The 14,230-nt window shown below is 66.4% G+C and overlaps 7 protein-coding genes across 8 annotated transcripts in view; 2 read left to right on the top strand and 5 right to left on the bottom strand.

The window, feature by feature from the left end:
• Positions 1–467: 467 nt before the first annotated feature.
• On the bottom strand, positions 468–2,129 carry H696_05797 (hypothetical protein; the record flags this gene model as incomplete). Its single annotated transcript, XM_009499596.1, has 1 exon — positions 468–2,129. The coding sequence occupies one exon, from the start codon at positions 2,127–2,129 to the stop codon at positions 468–470; it is 1,662 nt and encodes a 553-aa protein (XP_009497871.1).
• A 201-nt stretch (positions 2,130–2,330) lies between these two features.
• Positions 2,331–5,586, bottom strand: H696_05798 (hypothetical protein; the record flags this gene model as incomplete). The annotated part of the gene is made up of 4 exons (XM_009499597.1): positions 2,331–2,417; positions 2,661–2,747; positions 2,816–4,878; positions 4,998–5,586. 4 exons carry the CDS (start codon positions 5,584–5,586, stop codon positions 2,331–2,333), a joined length of 2,826 nt encoding a protein of 941 aa, XP_009497872.1.
• Positions 5,587–5,891: 305 nt separating this feature from the next.
• Positions 5,892–6,581, top strand: H696_05799 (hypothetical protein; the record flags this gene model as incomplete). Its single annotated transcript, XM_009499598.1, has 2 exons — positions 5,892–6,110; positions 6,477–6,581. Exons 1-2 carry the CDS (start codon positions 5,979–5,981, stop codon positions 6,579–6,581), a joined length of 237 nt encoding a protein of 78 aa, XP_009497873.1. The 5' UTR covers positions 5,892–5,978.
• H696_05800 (hypothetical protein) lies at positions 6,372–7,872 on the bottom strand. Its single transcript, XM_009499599.1, has 5 exons — positions 7,802–7,872; positions 7,531–7,666; positions 7,306–7,426; positions 7,045–7,161; positions 6,372–6,839 (listed from the first exon to the last, which is right to left on the bottom strand). The coding sequence occupies exons 1-5, from the start codon at positions 7,824–7,826 to the stop codon at positions 6,597–6,599; spliced, it is 642 nt and encodes a 213-aa protein (XP_009497874.1). The 5' UTR covers positions 7,827–7,872; the 3' UTR covers positions 6,372–6,596.
• Positions 7,873–9,756, top strand: H696_05801. 2 transcript variants are annotated; one of them, XM_009499600.1, is made up of 3 exons: positions 7,873–9,108; positions 9,192–9,313; positions 9,469–9,756. In XM_009499600.1, exons 1-3 carry the CDS (start codon positions 8,126–8,128, stop codon positions 9,717–9,719), a joined length of 1,356 nt encoding a protein of 451 aa, XP_009497875.1. In that variant the 5' UTR covers positions 7,873–8,125; the 3' UTR covers positions 9,720–9,756. The 2 variants fall into 2 exon arrangements, with proteins under 2 accessions (XP_009497875.1, XP_009497876.1); XM_009499601.1 differs by having other exon boundaries at positions 7,873–9,313.
• A 532-nt stretch (positions 9,757–10,288) lies between these two features.
• H696_05802 (hypothetical protein) lies at positions 10,289–11,453 on the bottom strand. Its single transcript, XM_009499602.1, has one exon. The coding sequence runs from the start codon at positions 10,988–10,990 to the stop codon at positions 10,421–10,423; it is 570 nt and encodes a 189-aa protein (XP_009497877.1). The 5' UTR covers positions 10,991–11,453; the 3' UTR covers positions 10,289–10,420.
• Positions 11,454–11,926: 473 nt separating this feature from the next.
• H696_05803 (hypothetical protein) overlaps positions 11,927–14,230 on the bottom strand; it is a 5,801-nt gene continuing 3,497 nt past the window's right edge. Inside the window, exon 9 of the mRNA XM_009499603.1 lies at positions 11,927–14,106. Coding sequence (XP_009497878.1) covers positions 12,121–14,106 — 1,986 coding nt within the window. The 3' untranslated portion in view covers positions 11,927–12,120. The remainder of the gene's footprint in view (positions 14,107–14,230) is intronic.

A 14,230-nucleotide genomic window follows, 5' to 3' on the forward strand; every position in this document is an offset into this window, starting at 1 on the left:
GGACCGCCCTGTCGTTGCACCGGGAGAAAAGGCACCCCCCTCCCCTCTCTCCTCTCGCCCTCTTTCTCCTCTCGTCACATTGGTGTCCCGACCGCCATGCGCGCTGATGTGGCGGCCCGGCAGGGGTGTCTGCGTCCGCTGGCCACCCTCGACCAGCTCCTCGGCCACACTGGGCACCTGCTGCCGGGTGAGCTGCGGCCGCCGGGGGTCTGCGCCCCGGCGGCGCCCCGGCGGCGGCCGGCCCAAACTTCGCGCACGCTGCTCGACGGGCTGTTTGATGCGCTGGTCCATCGGTTTTGCCCGCTGCTGGAGCGTCTCGGGCAGCCATCTCGCTCGAGGCGCTTCCTGCTGGGGGTCTTGCGGCTGCCGGCCGGGCCGGCCGACGGCTCGCTGGCCTCACTGATGCTGGACCTTGCGCTGGAGCTCCCTCCCCACTTGACCACCGGGCTGTACTTGCACACGGTGGGCTACCTCCTGGCCACGGTGGGTCGGCTGCTGGGCCTGGCCCAGGTGGCGGCCGATGGGGCCCGGCTCATAGGCGACCCGTCGGACCTGCACACCCCACGGCTGGAGGGCCTGCCGGTGGATGTCTTCCACCTGCATGCCCGGTACTCCCTGCGCAAGGGCCGCGTGCATGTCCTTCTGCCGGCCCTCGAGGCGCTGGCCGCGCCGCGATCCGAGGCGCAGCCCGCCCCGGCCGGTAGCTCGCGCTCTGCCAGCCGGGTTTTCATCCCCGGCGAGGCTGGCAGTCGGGTGGTTGTCATGTCGCCGGCGGACTTGTCCAGCCGCCGGGCAGGCCCCGGGCCATGGCAGGACCCCGGAGGCTCGCCCCCCGCCGGGAGATCGGCCACAGCCAAGGGCACGGCCACGGCCCTGGGCACGGCCAGCCCGGGGCCCACCACCGAGCACATCCCCCTGGAGCGCCTCTTCCAAGTCCTGGCGCCGGCGCTGGTGACCGCGCTGGAGGCCTTCGCCCTGGTGGCTCGGTGGCAGGGGACCACCGAGGGGTCGGGGTTTTGTGTGTGGCTGCACCCGGCCCGCCTGCCGCTCCTGTGCCAATGGAGCCCCCCGGCCGGGCCGATGCTCCGTACGCCGGTGGCCGTGCGTGCGGCCAATTTGGCGGCCCTCTCGCTGGCAGCCCCCGGGCCCGGATCGGCCATTGAGGTTGACAGCCGGATGCTGCTCATCGCCCTGTCCGGATGTGTGGGGCTGGTGACTCTGGATTTGGCCGGGGCCCGGGGCATCGGGCCGGACTTTTTGGAATCCCTTGGCGCGCCCTTCCGCCGGGAATCGGCCCTCCCCCCGGGCCCCGGGAGCATGCTGCTCTTTGGCTCGCGCCTGCGGCGCTTGGGCCTCGGGAGCTGCCCGGAACTCCAGGCCGCGGCGCTGCCCGGGCGCTGCATCGACAGTCTCCTCGCCCTGCCGGCCATCGAGGCCATCGACCTCTTTGGGGTATCGCTCCCCCGGGCGCTGGGCATGGTGCTCGGTCTGGGGGATGTCACTCCGCCGGCTGGCCCTGGCCCTGGCCCGGCCCAGCCATCGGCAAGTCCCCCGCCGCCTGGCCCATCCCCGGGATCCATCGGGGCAAGCATCTTCACAGCCCTGTCCGGCGTGCCGAGCAGTACCGGCGCCCCGGCCGCCATCCGCGCGGCCACTCGGTCAAGGCGTGCCCCTCGGCCGGCGTCCGGTTCCGGCATCCTGGACACCCTGCTGGAGGGGCCCCGGGCCCTTTCCCCGCTGGCCGGCCGGGCCGCCAAGCGCCCTGCCCCGCTCGATGCCGAGGCCCTCGCTCGCAAGCAGCCCCGACCCGACCCCTGGGTGGCTCGACTCCAGCGGAACTTCCGTCTTCGGCTGCTCCCGCCACGGGTGGAGTATACGGCCGACATGCACCAGATGGCCCGCAGTCTGCGCAACCCGGCGCCCGGGCCGCCAGTGCATCTATGGGACACGCGCCTCCTGAGTGCGGCCTTCGGGGAGTTCACCTGCCTGGCGGCGGAGGCCAATTCCGGCGCCGACCTCGGTCGGGCGTTGGATCGCATGGGCCACGAGCTTGGTCGGATTTCCGCCGGCGCGGCCTTCCACCGGTACTGCGCTGAGCCTGGCTCCCCCGAGGTAGCCTCATTCTCCATAAAGCGCCAGTGGCTTCTGGTGAAAAGGTGCTCGGTCTCCGGCAGACCAGGGAGGTGAAATGCATGCTCCCGCCTTTTGCCTGCTCCCCTGGCGTGCGCGCTTCCCCCCTTCTTCTTCCCTCCCCGCCATCCCTCGCTCCTGGTGCATCTGGGTTTCGCCTTTTCATGTCAAGGGGCTCTATCTTATCTATTGGGAGAGGTCTATGCGCGCGGGTCGCGTCGGCGGTTTGGTTTGGGCGGGTACTTTGTCCGGGGACCGGTGTTTGAGGCCGGAGCAAAGATGATGCCCTGGGCGAGGGCCGGAGAGCAGTGCACACGTAGCGGTTAGGCATTGGCCAGCTGACATGAAAGGGGGGAGGGGGAGAGGGAAAAAATATGCGATGTGCATGTGTGTGTGTGTGTGTGTGTGTGTGTGTGTGTGTGTGTGTGTGTGTGCATGTGTGTGTGCATGTGTGTGTGCATGTGTGTGTGCATGGGTGCCTATGTGCACGTTTGTGCGCGTGTGTGGCAGAGGGACGGGGCGCCGCGCACATTCTGGTCCAAAAACTGGGTGAGCTGCTTCGGAGTGCAGGTGACATACTGGCGAACCAAGTCGTGGACGACGGCAAATTCAAGCGGCTGAGACACGACGCAGCGTCAGAAAGCCGCACAGCCACAGGCAGACATCCATGCCGGCAGGGACGCACCTTGAATGTGATAATTTGGTTGTAAATGTCGGGCGAGTTGCGCAGCAGATAGTGCAGCATGTCGTCCGTGGCCTGGGGGAGGGTGGTAGTCGACGGGGCTGGCGAGGGGGGCGCGGCGGCCAGCGACGTTGAAGAGGATGGCGACCGGCTGCTGGGTTCACTGGAGGGGGAGGGTTTCAGCGAGGAGCGAGGTGACCGACGAGGAGGCGGGGAGAGGCGCACCGGATCGCCGTCCATGAAGAAGTCGTCGTAGTCGTCGAACACCGAGCTGATCAGGGAGGAGGACAGGGACTGGCCGCTACCGAAGGAGGGTTGGTCCAGGGGCTGATCCAGGGGCTGATCGAAGGGCGGCGAGGAGTCGGGCGGCGCCGGCAACGAAGCAGCGGCTGGCTCGGTGGCTGCCTCCGGGGGAGAGGCGTTGGTGGGCTGGTCGGCCGGCGCCCCGGGCGCTGGGGGACCAACCGACGGCGAGTCGCCCCGCTGGAAGCGCCAAATGGCCACAAGCTGCTGCAAGACGCGGCCTTTGGACAGGCCCTTGAATCGGATCCCATACTGCGCACAGAGCTCTTGCAACTCGTGGTCGGCGAAGGTCTTGTACCGCGGTGTCGGCGGGACAAGGCGCCGGAGCGGGGCCACCGGGGTAGCCGGGGCGTCCGCCAATGGATGGCCCTCCCGAGGGCCACCAGGATGAATGCGCGGGGGGCTGGCCGGCGCGGCGGGGACCCTAAAGGGGAGCTCCTCCTCCCAAGGTGTTTGGGAAGAGGGTGCTTCGGCAGGGACTCCAGCCGGCCGGGTGGTCCTGGTCGGGAGAGACTCCAGAGCAGATGCCATGGCGGGAGCATGGCTACATGGAACAGATTCCGGCGGATTGCCCGGGGGCGAGAGGGCCGTGGGCGCCTCGGTGAGGGGCCGAACTCGAGGGGGCCGATCGGTCGAGGCGGCCCGGAGCTCCGCCAAAGAGGTCTGACTGTCGTGGATGAACTGCAAGTGCTCAAGGTCGAGTGGGTCATCGGACTCAAAGAGCAGATCATCATGCAGGGCATCAAACGCCGTGGGATGTTGGACATCCGGCAGGGGAGCGGCCATGCTGGCCATCGAGGGGGCGATCTCCTCCACGGGCAGCGCCAGTGTCGAAGGGGAGGGTGAAGAGGGGGAGGATGCGGACGGGGAGGAGGGGGATGATGAGGGTTCTGGGGTCGGTGACATCCCGGCGCTAGTCCCGGCGGGAGGTGCCATATCGCGCCCGAGCACCATGCCGTCCAGTGGGGGGACCACGGCGGAGGACAGGGGTGGCCGAGTGGCGGAGGGCCGGGATGCGGGGGTCTCAGCGCGTGGCAGGGCGACAGCGTCCAGGCCGCCGAGGAAGGACGCCGGCAGGGGGTAGGCCTCGCGCCACGCACCATCCTCCATTCCTTCGGCGAAGTTCAGGAAGGAGGCCGGGTGATAGAGGAAGCGCCCCAGCTCGCGCACCTGGCTCTCATACTCGGTGATGGCGTCGGACAGCGCATAGTGCAGGCGCCGTTGGAAATGCCAGATGCTGGCGGAAATGTAGCCGCGGAGCTGCTCGGCCGAGGGGACTTGCCCATCACTCCCGGGCAGTGGCTGCGGCAGGAGGAAAGGGCACGGAGCCGGGGGCGGGGCTTCCCCTCGGACAAAGGGCGCCAAGTCCGGGATGCAGTAGGGAGGGTGGCTGGCATCCGGCACAGTCGGCCCGAGGGAGTTGGGGCCGGCGCGCGCCAGCTGAGCCAGGCGCGAGGGGGGCCAGTCGGCCGGCGGGCGAGGGCCCAAGGGAGGCAAATCGACCGGCGCCCGGGACTGGCGCCCGAGGGCCGAGAAGGAAGGCGCCCGAGACCACACGACACTCGGCAGGGGAGCCGCCACGAGCGGTCGCGAGGGCCCGGCCCGACAGCACAAAACCCGGGACTTGGCGCAGAGGCCGAATCCCGGGGCTCGGCCGACGCGGCCGTCGGTATGGAGCCGCGCCAGGAGTCGCGCCTCGCTCGGCGAGATGCCCAAGCGCCGGCCAGCCAACAGGCCGGGCCTTGCCCGGAAGGAGCGGCGCTCTATGTTGCGGGGAATATGTGTAAGCTGCGAGACGGGGGGTGGCGGGGAGAGAGAGAGAGAGAGAGAGAGAGCACAGGCGAGGGGGGAAAGGGGCAGGCGGGAGGCAACAGGGGCGGACCTTCAGTTTCGCGGGAACTGGTAATCGCACTGTCCGAGAGGGCAGCACGGAGATTGCTGTTTTCCTGATCGACGAGGAGTTGAGTGCGCAGGGCGCCGGCCAGGGGCCCAGCAGCTCGCGCCCGGCGGCCGCGACCCCGGCCAATGGACACTCCGCCCGACCGTGCCATGAAGTCGGAAACCCAGTCCAGGGTCGATTGGACGAGCTGCTCGGGCGACGCGGCGTCCGGGGTGTCAACGAAATCCGCGGCGTCGGCCGAGAGGGGAGCCACCTGCGCGAGGATCGCCCGGCCAAGGGAGGTGCCGGCCTGAGGGCAGGCCGAGGTTGCCAGATGTGTCCTCAGGCTGCCGGGTTCCAGTGGCTGGCAGCAGAGGAGGCACTCCTCACGCGTGCCAGCAGAGGCAGGCACCGGGGAAGAAGGGCATGCGGCGGCGATGGGCTGTCGCCCCGGACGGGAGGGAGACACATGTGGCGAGGCATTCAGCCCGCAGGAGGAGGCATGGGCCTCGATTTGCCCTTGGGGAAAGTCTCGCGCGCAAATCGGACAAGCAATCTGACCATCGCCACTTCCGCCAGGGGCTGCCGGCATACTTTCTCGCAGGTCAAAGGAAGGGAGAGTCGGGGAGGGGGAAAGAAGGGGGGCGGGGGGCAGGTGGGGGGAATAATAAACGAAAAAGAAAAAACGATTGCCAAAAACCAAAGATGAGGAGGAGCAAGGTGCCGTGCCCCCCCCCCCCCCCCCCCCGCCCCGGGCGGGATATGGCGAAATGATCGTGGTTGAAAAAGGGCGCTGGGCAATGGCGCTCCCATCCACGTGACCATTGACCGGACTTGACCGCCCGTTTTAGGTGCCTATTTAAGCGTGTCGACCGTGGGCGGCTTCATCGGTGGCAGCTCATCGTCATTTTTTCCTCGCATACCCCGTTCCCCTCTCTTTCTCCCAGTTTTTGTTGCTCCCCTCCCTTCTGCAACCAATCCAACATGTTCCGTCAGGCCGTCACCTCTCTCTTCCGCAGCCCGGTCGTCCGCCGTGGCGAGGGCGATGTTATTCGCGGCAGCCAGTCCTTCAAGCAGAAGCAGAAGGCCGTCGAGGACCAGTGGATCCGCCAAAAGGTGCGTGCATGCTGATGGTGGGGCGGGAGCGAGGGGAGCGAGGCATGATGGCCCCTTGTGGACCGCTTGTGCAAGGGTGGCGGGCGTCGCACCTCTCTCCTCGGGCCTGGGAGATGGAGGCGGCTGCCCTTGAGGCTGGCACAGGCGGTGGGGGGGCAGTGATGGGAAAATTGAATTTCGCATGCTTCCTGCCTTCCACACGCCCACACACACACACACACCGTATGTGTGCGCACCACACACACGCGGACACGCACGACCTTTGCTGATTTGGCGTATCTATTTGATGATGTGAAAATGGGCACACGCCTGGGATGTGTGGTGGTGACGGTGATGACGGCGGCGGCGGCGGCGGCCGATATGCAGGAGGCCGAGGCCCTTGAGCGTCTGGCACAGCGTCTCCCGAACAAGGCCAAGCAGACGAAGAACGGCCTGCCGAACACCGGCAAGAAGATCAACGAGCGGAAGTAAAGAGCCGCATGTTGCTCAGGCAGACTTGCCAATCTTCTGAAGGTGGGTCTGCGTGTCTTCGAGCTGGGCCTGCTGGGCCTGGAGGGCCTCGCGCTGCGCGGCAAATGCCCGGGCCACCTCCTCCGGCGTGGCATTGGCCAGCTTGCTGAGCGCCATATCCAGCGACCGGTCGGCCAGGGTGGCCTTCAGCTCGCTCTGGGCGGCCTTGGCCTGGAGGACGGCCTTGTTGATGTCGGCCAGACGGTCCTCCACCTGGTGCTGTGTGGGGCCCCACACCCGGCGGTCGAGTGAGACACGCACGCGCATGTAAATACAAGAAAGCGTGTCAATGCGCGCGGGCGTGTGATGGGTGTGTGTGCGTGTGTGGCGGCGGCGGCGGCGAAGAGAGCTGACGGAAGAAAGGCACAGAGAGAGAGGTAGGGGGGGGGGGGCAAGAGGCAGAGAAGAAAGAGGCCGAGCGAACCTTCATGTCGCTCATCGACTTGTAAACGGCGTTGACGTCCTCGGCGCGGACGGCGTGGTGCTCGAGGGCGCGGATGGCAGCGAACTCATTGCCAAGGGCGGCGACCGAGCCGGTCAGCTGAGAGAGGCGCAGGCGATCGGCCAGGATGGCGCGGGCAGAGGCGGGGGAGGGAGAGAGAGAGGCAGAGAGGGAGAGGGAGGTCAGGAGGTGGGGTCGCGTGTGTGTGTGTGTGTGTGCAATGGGTGCCGGGAAAAAACGGACCAGAGCCATGGAAGCCTCCAGCTGGGCGATCTCCTGCATGGTGGGGGCCGGAGGGGCCGACTCGGCGTAGGCATTGTTGACCAACGTGCCGAAGCCAGCACCAAGGGCGAAGGCGCAAACCCTGACAGGGCAGACACGGTGGACAAAGAAAAAAAAAGTCAGTGGCCAGGCGGCAAGGCACCGGTCGAGCATGGCACAAACTCAGGCCCGAAGACCGGCATATACCAAGAAACGAAGCCGCCATTGACGAAGCTCTGCGTGCGGGCGAGGACGCCCGTCGCCTTGCCGGCAGACGCGGCCTCCGCCTGGGCGATGACCGGGGTGGTCGACGAGTAGAGGCGGCGAGCCTGCGCGCGGGCGACTGCCGGGGAGAGGGAGGGGAAACAGGACAATGATCAGCGACGAGCGGACGGAACAACTATCACGGCAGCGGCAGGGCAGGGGGGGCGAAAGAGAGGGCAGGGAGAAGACCACAGGAGCGGGGGCGGATGCATACCGGCGGAGGAAACGCGGCAAAGCATAGTTGCGCAAAGAGACGGAGGCGGCAGGAAGGAGCGGGGGGGGGGGGGCGGGGGGGGAAGGAGGGAGGAGAAGAGAGCTGCCAGCCAGCCCGAGAAGGGCCACCGCCCTCGCGCCGGGGCGCCAAATAGAGCAGGGCGCCCGTGTACAGGTGCCAACGGACGGGGTGATTCAAAAGCCTCCGCCCACGCCCGGAGCATGGGCCCGGGCGGCAGAAAATAGCCGAATCTCCTCTCGCACGCGCTTCCACACTGCCACACTCCGCCCGTCTGCTGCATCCTTGCCCCTCCGTCTTCTGAGCATGCCCAGCACCCCTGCATCTCGGAAACGTCCGGCCGCAGGAGGCCGCCCGCTGGTGGAGGACACCCCGCTGTGGGGTGCCCTCCCGGTGGAGGGGTCGACCCATGCCGCGCCGCGGACGGACACGGCCTTCCGCCAAGCCGAGCGCCGGCTGAAGCAGGCCCCCCGGGCTGAGCTCCTGGACCCGGGCCTGGCACGCACCCGGCATGGCGTGCATGACCCGCACAATTCGGACGACCTGGCGGCCATCATGCGGCGGGCGCCGGGATGCTTTGTGGCGGCTGGCGCCCTGTCAATCGCCGATCAGGCGCGCCTGGCCCAGTGTGCGGTCGTTAGCTGGACCGGCGGCCGGACCAACTTTTCCTCCCTCACCCTCGGGAGCCTCAAGGCCTTGACCGAGGTGGACTTGCTGGCCGAGAGCCCGGCCCCGGTGGCCCGGGCTGCCATGATTTCCAACGCAGAAGCCTGCATGGAGCGGTCCTGCTCGCGGCACCACTGCGCAGCGGCCCTCAGCCAGCGGCACGGGGCTCTGGTCAAGAATCCCCCGGCGGCCAAGGCGCCGGAGTCGGACCCGCGGGCGGCTGCCCTCAAGCTGGTGGACCGGATCACCACTGCCGAGGGGGCTGCCGCGGGCTGCCCGCCGCGGAGATCGCACCCATGGCGCGAGTTTGCCCTGGCCGGGGGATTTCCTCGCAAGCGCGGCGTCCCGGCGCCGCCCCTGCGCAAGCTCCGGTGGGCCACCCTTGGGTGGCATTACAATTGGACCAACAAGACCTATGTCGAGGGCGACCATGGGCCGATGCCCGAACTGCTGGCCTCGCTGGCTCGCGGTGCCATCAGCCAATCGCCGATGGCCGAAGAGGAAGGACGCAAGTGGGTGCCGGAGGCGGCCATCGTGAATTACTACTCACCCGGTGACAGTCTCACCGGACATGCGGACTTCTCCGAGCAGGCGCCCGAGCAAGCGCCCCTCGTCAGCATCAGGTACGACAGCATGCCTGTCCGTCCCTGCCCAGGGCAGGGGTCGGTGCTTTGGGTGCTGACACTTCTGTCGCTGGCATGCACAGTCTCGGCTGCTCGGCCATCTTCCTTATTGGAGGCACTTGTCGATCGGTGGACCCGGTGCCGGTTCTCCTGCGTAGCGGCGACGTTGTCATCCTCAGTGGGCCCTCTCGATTGGCTTTCCATGGTGCGAGACGAATGAGACATGGAACTTCCACACGCCCATATGTGTGTGAGTGTGTGTGGAGTCATTTATCCTGTGGGGATGCCGAAGGCCATGTTGGTGGTACTAACAAATCATCGATGGGGTGGGGGGGGGTGATTGGGGGTGGGGGACAAAAGGCGTTCCACGCATCCTGGAGGAGACGACTCCACCAGCATTGCTGACATACCTGGCTGCGCGAGGGGAAGACCTCTTCGCGGAGGTAGGCCCTGGTGGGCAGCACAAATGTCCTCTTCTTCCTTCGCCGCCGGCGGAGGGGGAGGATTTTCCATCAGCCACCACCGAAGGCCAGCTGCTGGCCGAGTACATGCGGCAATCGCGATTGAACTTCAGCGTCCGCCAAGTGTTTGCCGCTGCCTCCCCGAAATAAAGAATGACCATTGGCATCCCCCCAATGTGAGCGCCCATCCCTCCCCCCCCTGTGTGCACTGACGCGTGGTCGGATCCTCGGATAGATCCCGCATGCCCTGACACAACCGTGGGCAGCACACGCACGGCCGTGGGCAACACACCGACTTTTATGTGGCTATTTATTGTCAAATACAATACTATGGAAAGGTGAATGCACATCCTGCTCGAAAAAACATAACTACTTGCTAACTCCTGTAATCAAGGACTTTTCTGTCATATATTCGATGGACTTGTGTATTTATTTATGAACCAGACAAAAGGTATTTCTCTAATATTATGGACTTCGTGCTTTTCTCATTGGGCTAGAGTTCATGTTTGAGCCTCGGGGAGCGGGTTTTTGCTTCGGTTCTCGCTTGGCCGGGTCTCAACTCCGGCTTCAAACATCGTCCGACTGTGGCAGAAACACAGACGATGGCTCCGATCCAGTTTCGGATGCCAGGCGATCGCGCAGGAACCGCAGGGCGCGATATTCATTGGTGGGTGCGCTTTATTGGGAGGTGCCCCCGGCTGCGAACAAGACCTTTTGCCCCGGCCTTCCCCTTATTTCCTGCTCGCCCTTGGTTATGGCCCCGCTGCCTGGCCTGCCGGCAGTGCTGCCCGCCGCGAGTCCGCGCGATCATCGTATGGTGCACTGAGACCCGGTGTCTCCCTTCCACACGCTCAAGGCTTTGCAATGCCACCATCCCCTCCTTCAGACGCGGCCTTGGCCAGCGTGCTGTCCTCCTCCGCCGCCGATGAGTGAGTCAGAGCCGGCGCCGGTGTTTCTCGGCCCCCGGCATGGAGGATCCCTGTGCTCTCATAGGACTGCTCGGCAGTCGGCCCGCCTTCCTTCTCCTCCTCGGTGGGCCCATCCTTCACCCTCAGCACCGCATGGTCCCTCGAAGGGCAGGCACCCAGAGTCCCCTGTGCTGTACACGCCGGGCCGGCGTCGGGGCAGGCCAAAGATGCGTCTGTCCGGCTCTTTTCTCCTTCGTTGTCGCCGTGCATCCCTTCTCCCTGCCCATCTTGCACGATGGCCACCGGGACAGGTGCACACCTTCGCGTGGCCCTTCCGCCAGATGATCGTGGCCTGGTCGCCCTGATGCCTCGGTATGTCCCCCCGTGTCCGAAGTACTCAGTGTCCTTGTGGCTGCAGTACATCTCTCCCTGTGTGCCCTTGCAGCTGCGGGGGCAAGGAGGCCTGCCTTGGTGTTCCCCCTCGCCCCCCCCCCTTCTCGCCGTGTCGAGCATAGTCTTCTACCACCTGACCACACGTCCACCTGTCTGCGATCTCCGGTCTGCAACTTCAGCTTGCTCCTGGAGCCACGCCCATGCCGCCAGTGGCCGCACCCTGCCCGCGGATGGCCGGACTCTTTTTCGCCTGCACTCCAGCATCCCACGCGAGGTCCTCCTGCACCAGGCCGAATTCCCTCTCCACTATGGATCACCGACCGCACGCGGCCAGCCTGCCTCGGTCCCTCGCTCCAGCGGGGGATAAACTTTCCACTGGCCTGCGCCAATAATTGAATGCCATGCTTGACAAAGGACAAGCCACTCGACAGATGGCTTGGCCGTCGGTTGATGGGTCATGTGGAGCCCCTCCCTTGGGATCCGGCAGGAGCCCAGCTGAGGTCGCCTCCCCACCGGGAAGGGGGACAACCATTGCCCGGGCACGGGGGAAGCGATGGGGAGGGACAATAACATGTGTGTCTAAAGCAACTGTGTATTCCAGGCGCGCAGATGGCGCGCATCCGGCTGTGCCATGAAGAGGAGAGGGATGTGGGTGGGGGGTGCATCGGCACGGACTTGCGGGTGGTCTGGTGCGCGCACAGCAGGCTTGAGTGGCTCTGCATGAGGACCCGGAGATGGGGGAGGGGGGGAAATGTACAGGAGGATGTGAAGGAGGCTGGAGAGAAGAGGAAGAGCGGAGGCAGCCAGGTGCGCGAAAGGGCACCCCCGGAGGATGGGGAAAGACCTCCTCTCTTTCTCCCTCATGCTCACACACCATTTGGGAGGAAAGACGCGGCTTTTTAGAGAGCCGGGGTAACAAGGAAGGGAATATGATACAAGGACGGCGCGTCGGGGAGGGGGGGGGGGGGAGAGAGAGAGAAAGACACAAGATGAAGAGACGCCCACACACGCAGGGAAGAAAAAAAGTACAGCTTCGGCGCGGGCATAGGCGTGCTGAGAGAGAGAGAGAGAGAGAGGGAACTGAGGAAAGAACGCGCTTGCGCGTATGCGCAGAGAAATGGAGACGCAAATGTGCGAGGCGGCATTCTCTCGCCTCCTCTCTCCCGCTGGCTCTTCCCCCGCTTCCAAGCGGTCGCAACGCCACCGCTCGGCCATCCTGCATGGTGGGCGGGCTCCTCTGTGTGGCCGGGTTAAATGCGGATCGAGTCGTCCAGGTCGTCGTCCGAAGAAGGGCACATGTCCTCCTCACGGCTGATCGCCGAGGCGGTTGAATTCGGCAGGAAACTGACGCGGTGATTGGCCGGCGCCACGGCCAGCGGCGGGGCCGGCGCCTGAGTGGTTGCCATACTGCCAGTCGGCTGGAACTGGAACGCCGGAAGCATAAAGGAAGCCAGCTGGTCTGGCGCCATGTCCCCCCCTGGGCGATGGTGCTGCTGGTGCTGCTGATGCTGCTGGTGCTGCTGGTGCTGCTGATGCTGCTGGTGCTGCTGGTGCTGCTGATGCTGCTGATGCTGCTGATGCTGCTGGTGCTGCTGGTGCTGCTGAGAGGATGCCGCCATCAGGCACCCGGTCGAGTCGCCGCCCGGGGCCCAGGAGCCCATGACCACGCGTGTGTGCGTCGGCGGGCCACCTGCAGCACCGGCCGCCATGGGCTGAGGAGCGGGATGGCTGGGCCATGGGGGCGGCAACGTGAGGAAGGGCCAGGAGGAGGAAGGGAACCCCACAGCAGGGGGCAATGTCCCGGGCAGCGGAGGGGTGCGGCTTTGCCGCAAGGCTCGCGCTCCGGGCGGCGAGGTAGCATTCGCCCCCTCCGCCGCCGGCCGGAGGGTCGGATCAAAGTAGTCCGGAATGACGTGGGAATCCTCCAAGTCGACGGCCATCGGGCCGCCTGACCAGGCACCGGCCATGGCGGCTGTGGCGGCGGCCGAGGCACTGGCCATGGCATCGACTGCACCGGCCCCGGTGGTTGTCCTGCGGCCGGGCCATGGTGAGGGGGACGAGGGGGATGAGGAACTGGATGACCCGGCGACTGAGGAGGATCCGGCAATCGAGGAAGACCCCAGCGCAGACCCGGTGGAGGCAGAGCCCGACGAGGAAGAGAAGCTCGAGTTGCCCGATGAGCCGGAGGAGAAAGGACTAGAGCTGTCGGAGCCGGTGGCGGTGCTCGAGGAGGACCGCCCGGCCGATCCGTCAGAGCCCGAGGCCGAGGGGAAGTCCCCCTCGGACCCGGTGGTGGACAACACGGACGAGGACCCGACCATCGGCACCAGTGCGGGCACCCCCCCGCGCGGGGGGGTGGGGTGTACCTCGGACCGGAGATCGGCCGCCAGGGGAACCGAGCGCAGCAGGGGACCGGGGTTGCCACCGGCACGCGCGGATGCAGACATCTGAGAAGCGGATGCAGACATCTGAGAAGCGGATGTGGGCGGCTGATGGTGCTGCTGGTGTGATGGGGGTGGTGGGGGCGGCGGTTGGGCAGGCATGGTCGACAAGGCGCCAGCCGCCGAGACCAGCACATCAAGAGGCGAGGTGACCGGGTCGGCGCCGCCACTTTCGAGTTCCATCGGGGCGGTGGCCCCGGACGATGCCGGGTCCTGAGTGGTAACAGCCAGGCTGTCGGCGCCGGTGCCGGTGCCCGCCGGCAGAGTGGCCACCGGAGACGCGGCATTCAGCAACTGAGCAAGGCACGTGCGAACTTGCGAGCCGCTGGCGCCCGGGCCGCCCGGGCCACTTGGACCGCCTGGGCCAGCCGGGCTGTTGCTGCCACCGCCAGTCGCAGTGGCACCGGCCACCGGCCGCAGGGAAGGATGTGTCGTGGCAGTGGAGGCCGGGTTTGGGCCCTGTGCCGGGGTGGTGGAAGATCCGGCTGGGCCGCCGGCTGTGGCCGCGGTCGACACGACGCCCGTCATGGAATCCCCAGCTCCGCCGGTCTTGAGCATGAATCGACTGTGAAGGTCCTTCAGGGTGGCATCGGCTGGCTGGGCGTAATTCAGGAGAACCAGCGTCGAGGAGTGGTTGGTCGGCTGGGTGGTGGTCGTGCTTGGGTTTTCGGAGGACTGCTGCACCGCGACCACCAATTTGTCGTGGTAAAAATGCAAGCGCCAGATGAATTCAACGTCATTGCTTTCACCCTCGATGATGTTGTGCAGGAATTGCCCGGTCTTCACGTCCCAGGCCTGGGAGAGCCGGAGAGAAAGCCGCAAGGGGCAGAAGTGGAGACAGGGACGGAGAGGGAGGGAAGTCAGCAAGTGAGTTGCAATGCGATTGCAGGGAAGCAGCCAGGGGGGGGGGGGGGGGGGG

Source organism: Fonticula alba (assembly GCF_000388065.1).
Source record: "Fonticula alba strain ATCC 38817 unplaced genomic scaffold supercont2.14, whole genome shotgun sequence".
Lineage (NCBI taxonomy): Eukaryota > Rotosphaerida > Fonticulaceae > Fonticula > Fonticula alba.

Coding starts and splice junctions, on each gene's coding strand:
- H696_05800 (XM_009499599.1), bottom strand. CDS start 7,826: ATGCTTTGCCGCGTTTCCTCCGCCG. Junction 7,427..7,530: donor AATGGCGGCTTCGTTTCTTG/GTATATGCCGGT, acceptor CTGCCCTGTCAG/GGTTTGCGCCTTCGCCCTTG. Junction 7,162..7,305: donor TGGAGGCTTCCATGGCTCTG/GTCCGTTTTTTC, acceptor CGCCTCTCTCAG/CTGACCGGCTCGGTCGCCGC.
- H696_05801 (XM_009499600.1), top strand. CDS start 8,126: ATGCCCAGCACCCCTGCATCTCGGAAACGTCCGGCCGCAGGAGGCCGC. Junction 9,109..9,191: donor GCGCCCCTCGTCAGCATCAG/GTACGACAGCAT, acceptor TGGCATGCACAG/TCTCGGCTGCTCGGCCATCT. Junction 9,314..9,468: donor CTCTCGATTGGCTTTCCATG/GTGCGAGACGAA, acceptor GGGGGACAAAAG/GCGTTCCACGCATCCTGGAG.
- H696_05802 (XM_009499602.1), bottom strand. CDS start 10,990: ATGCTCGACACGGCGAGAAGGGGGGGGGGCGAGGGGGAACACCAAGGC.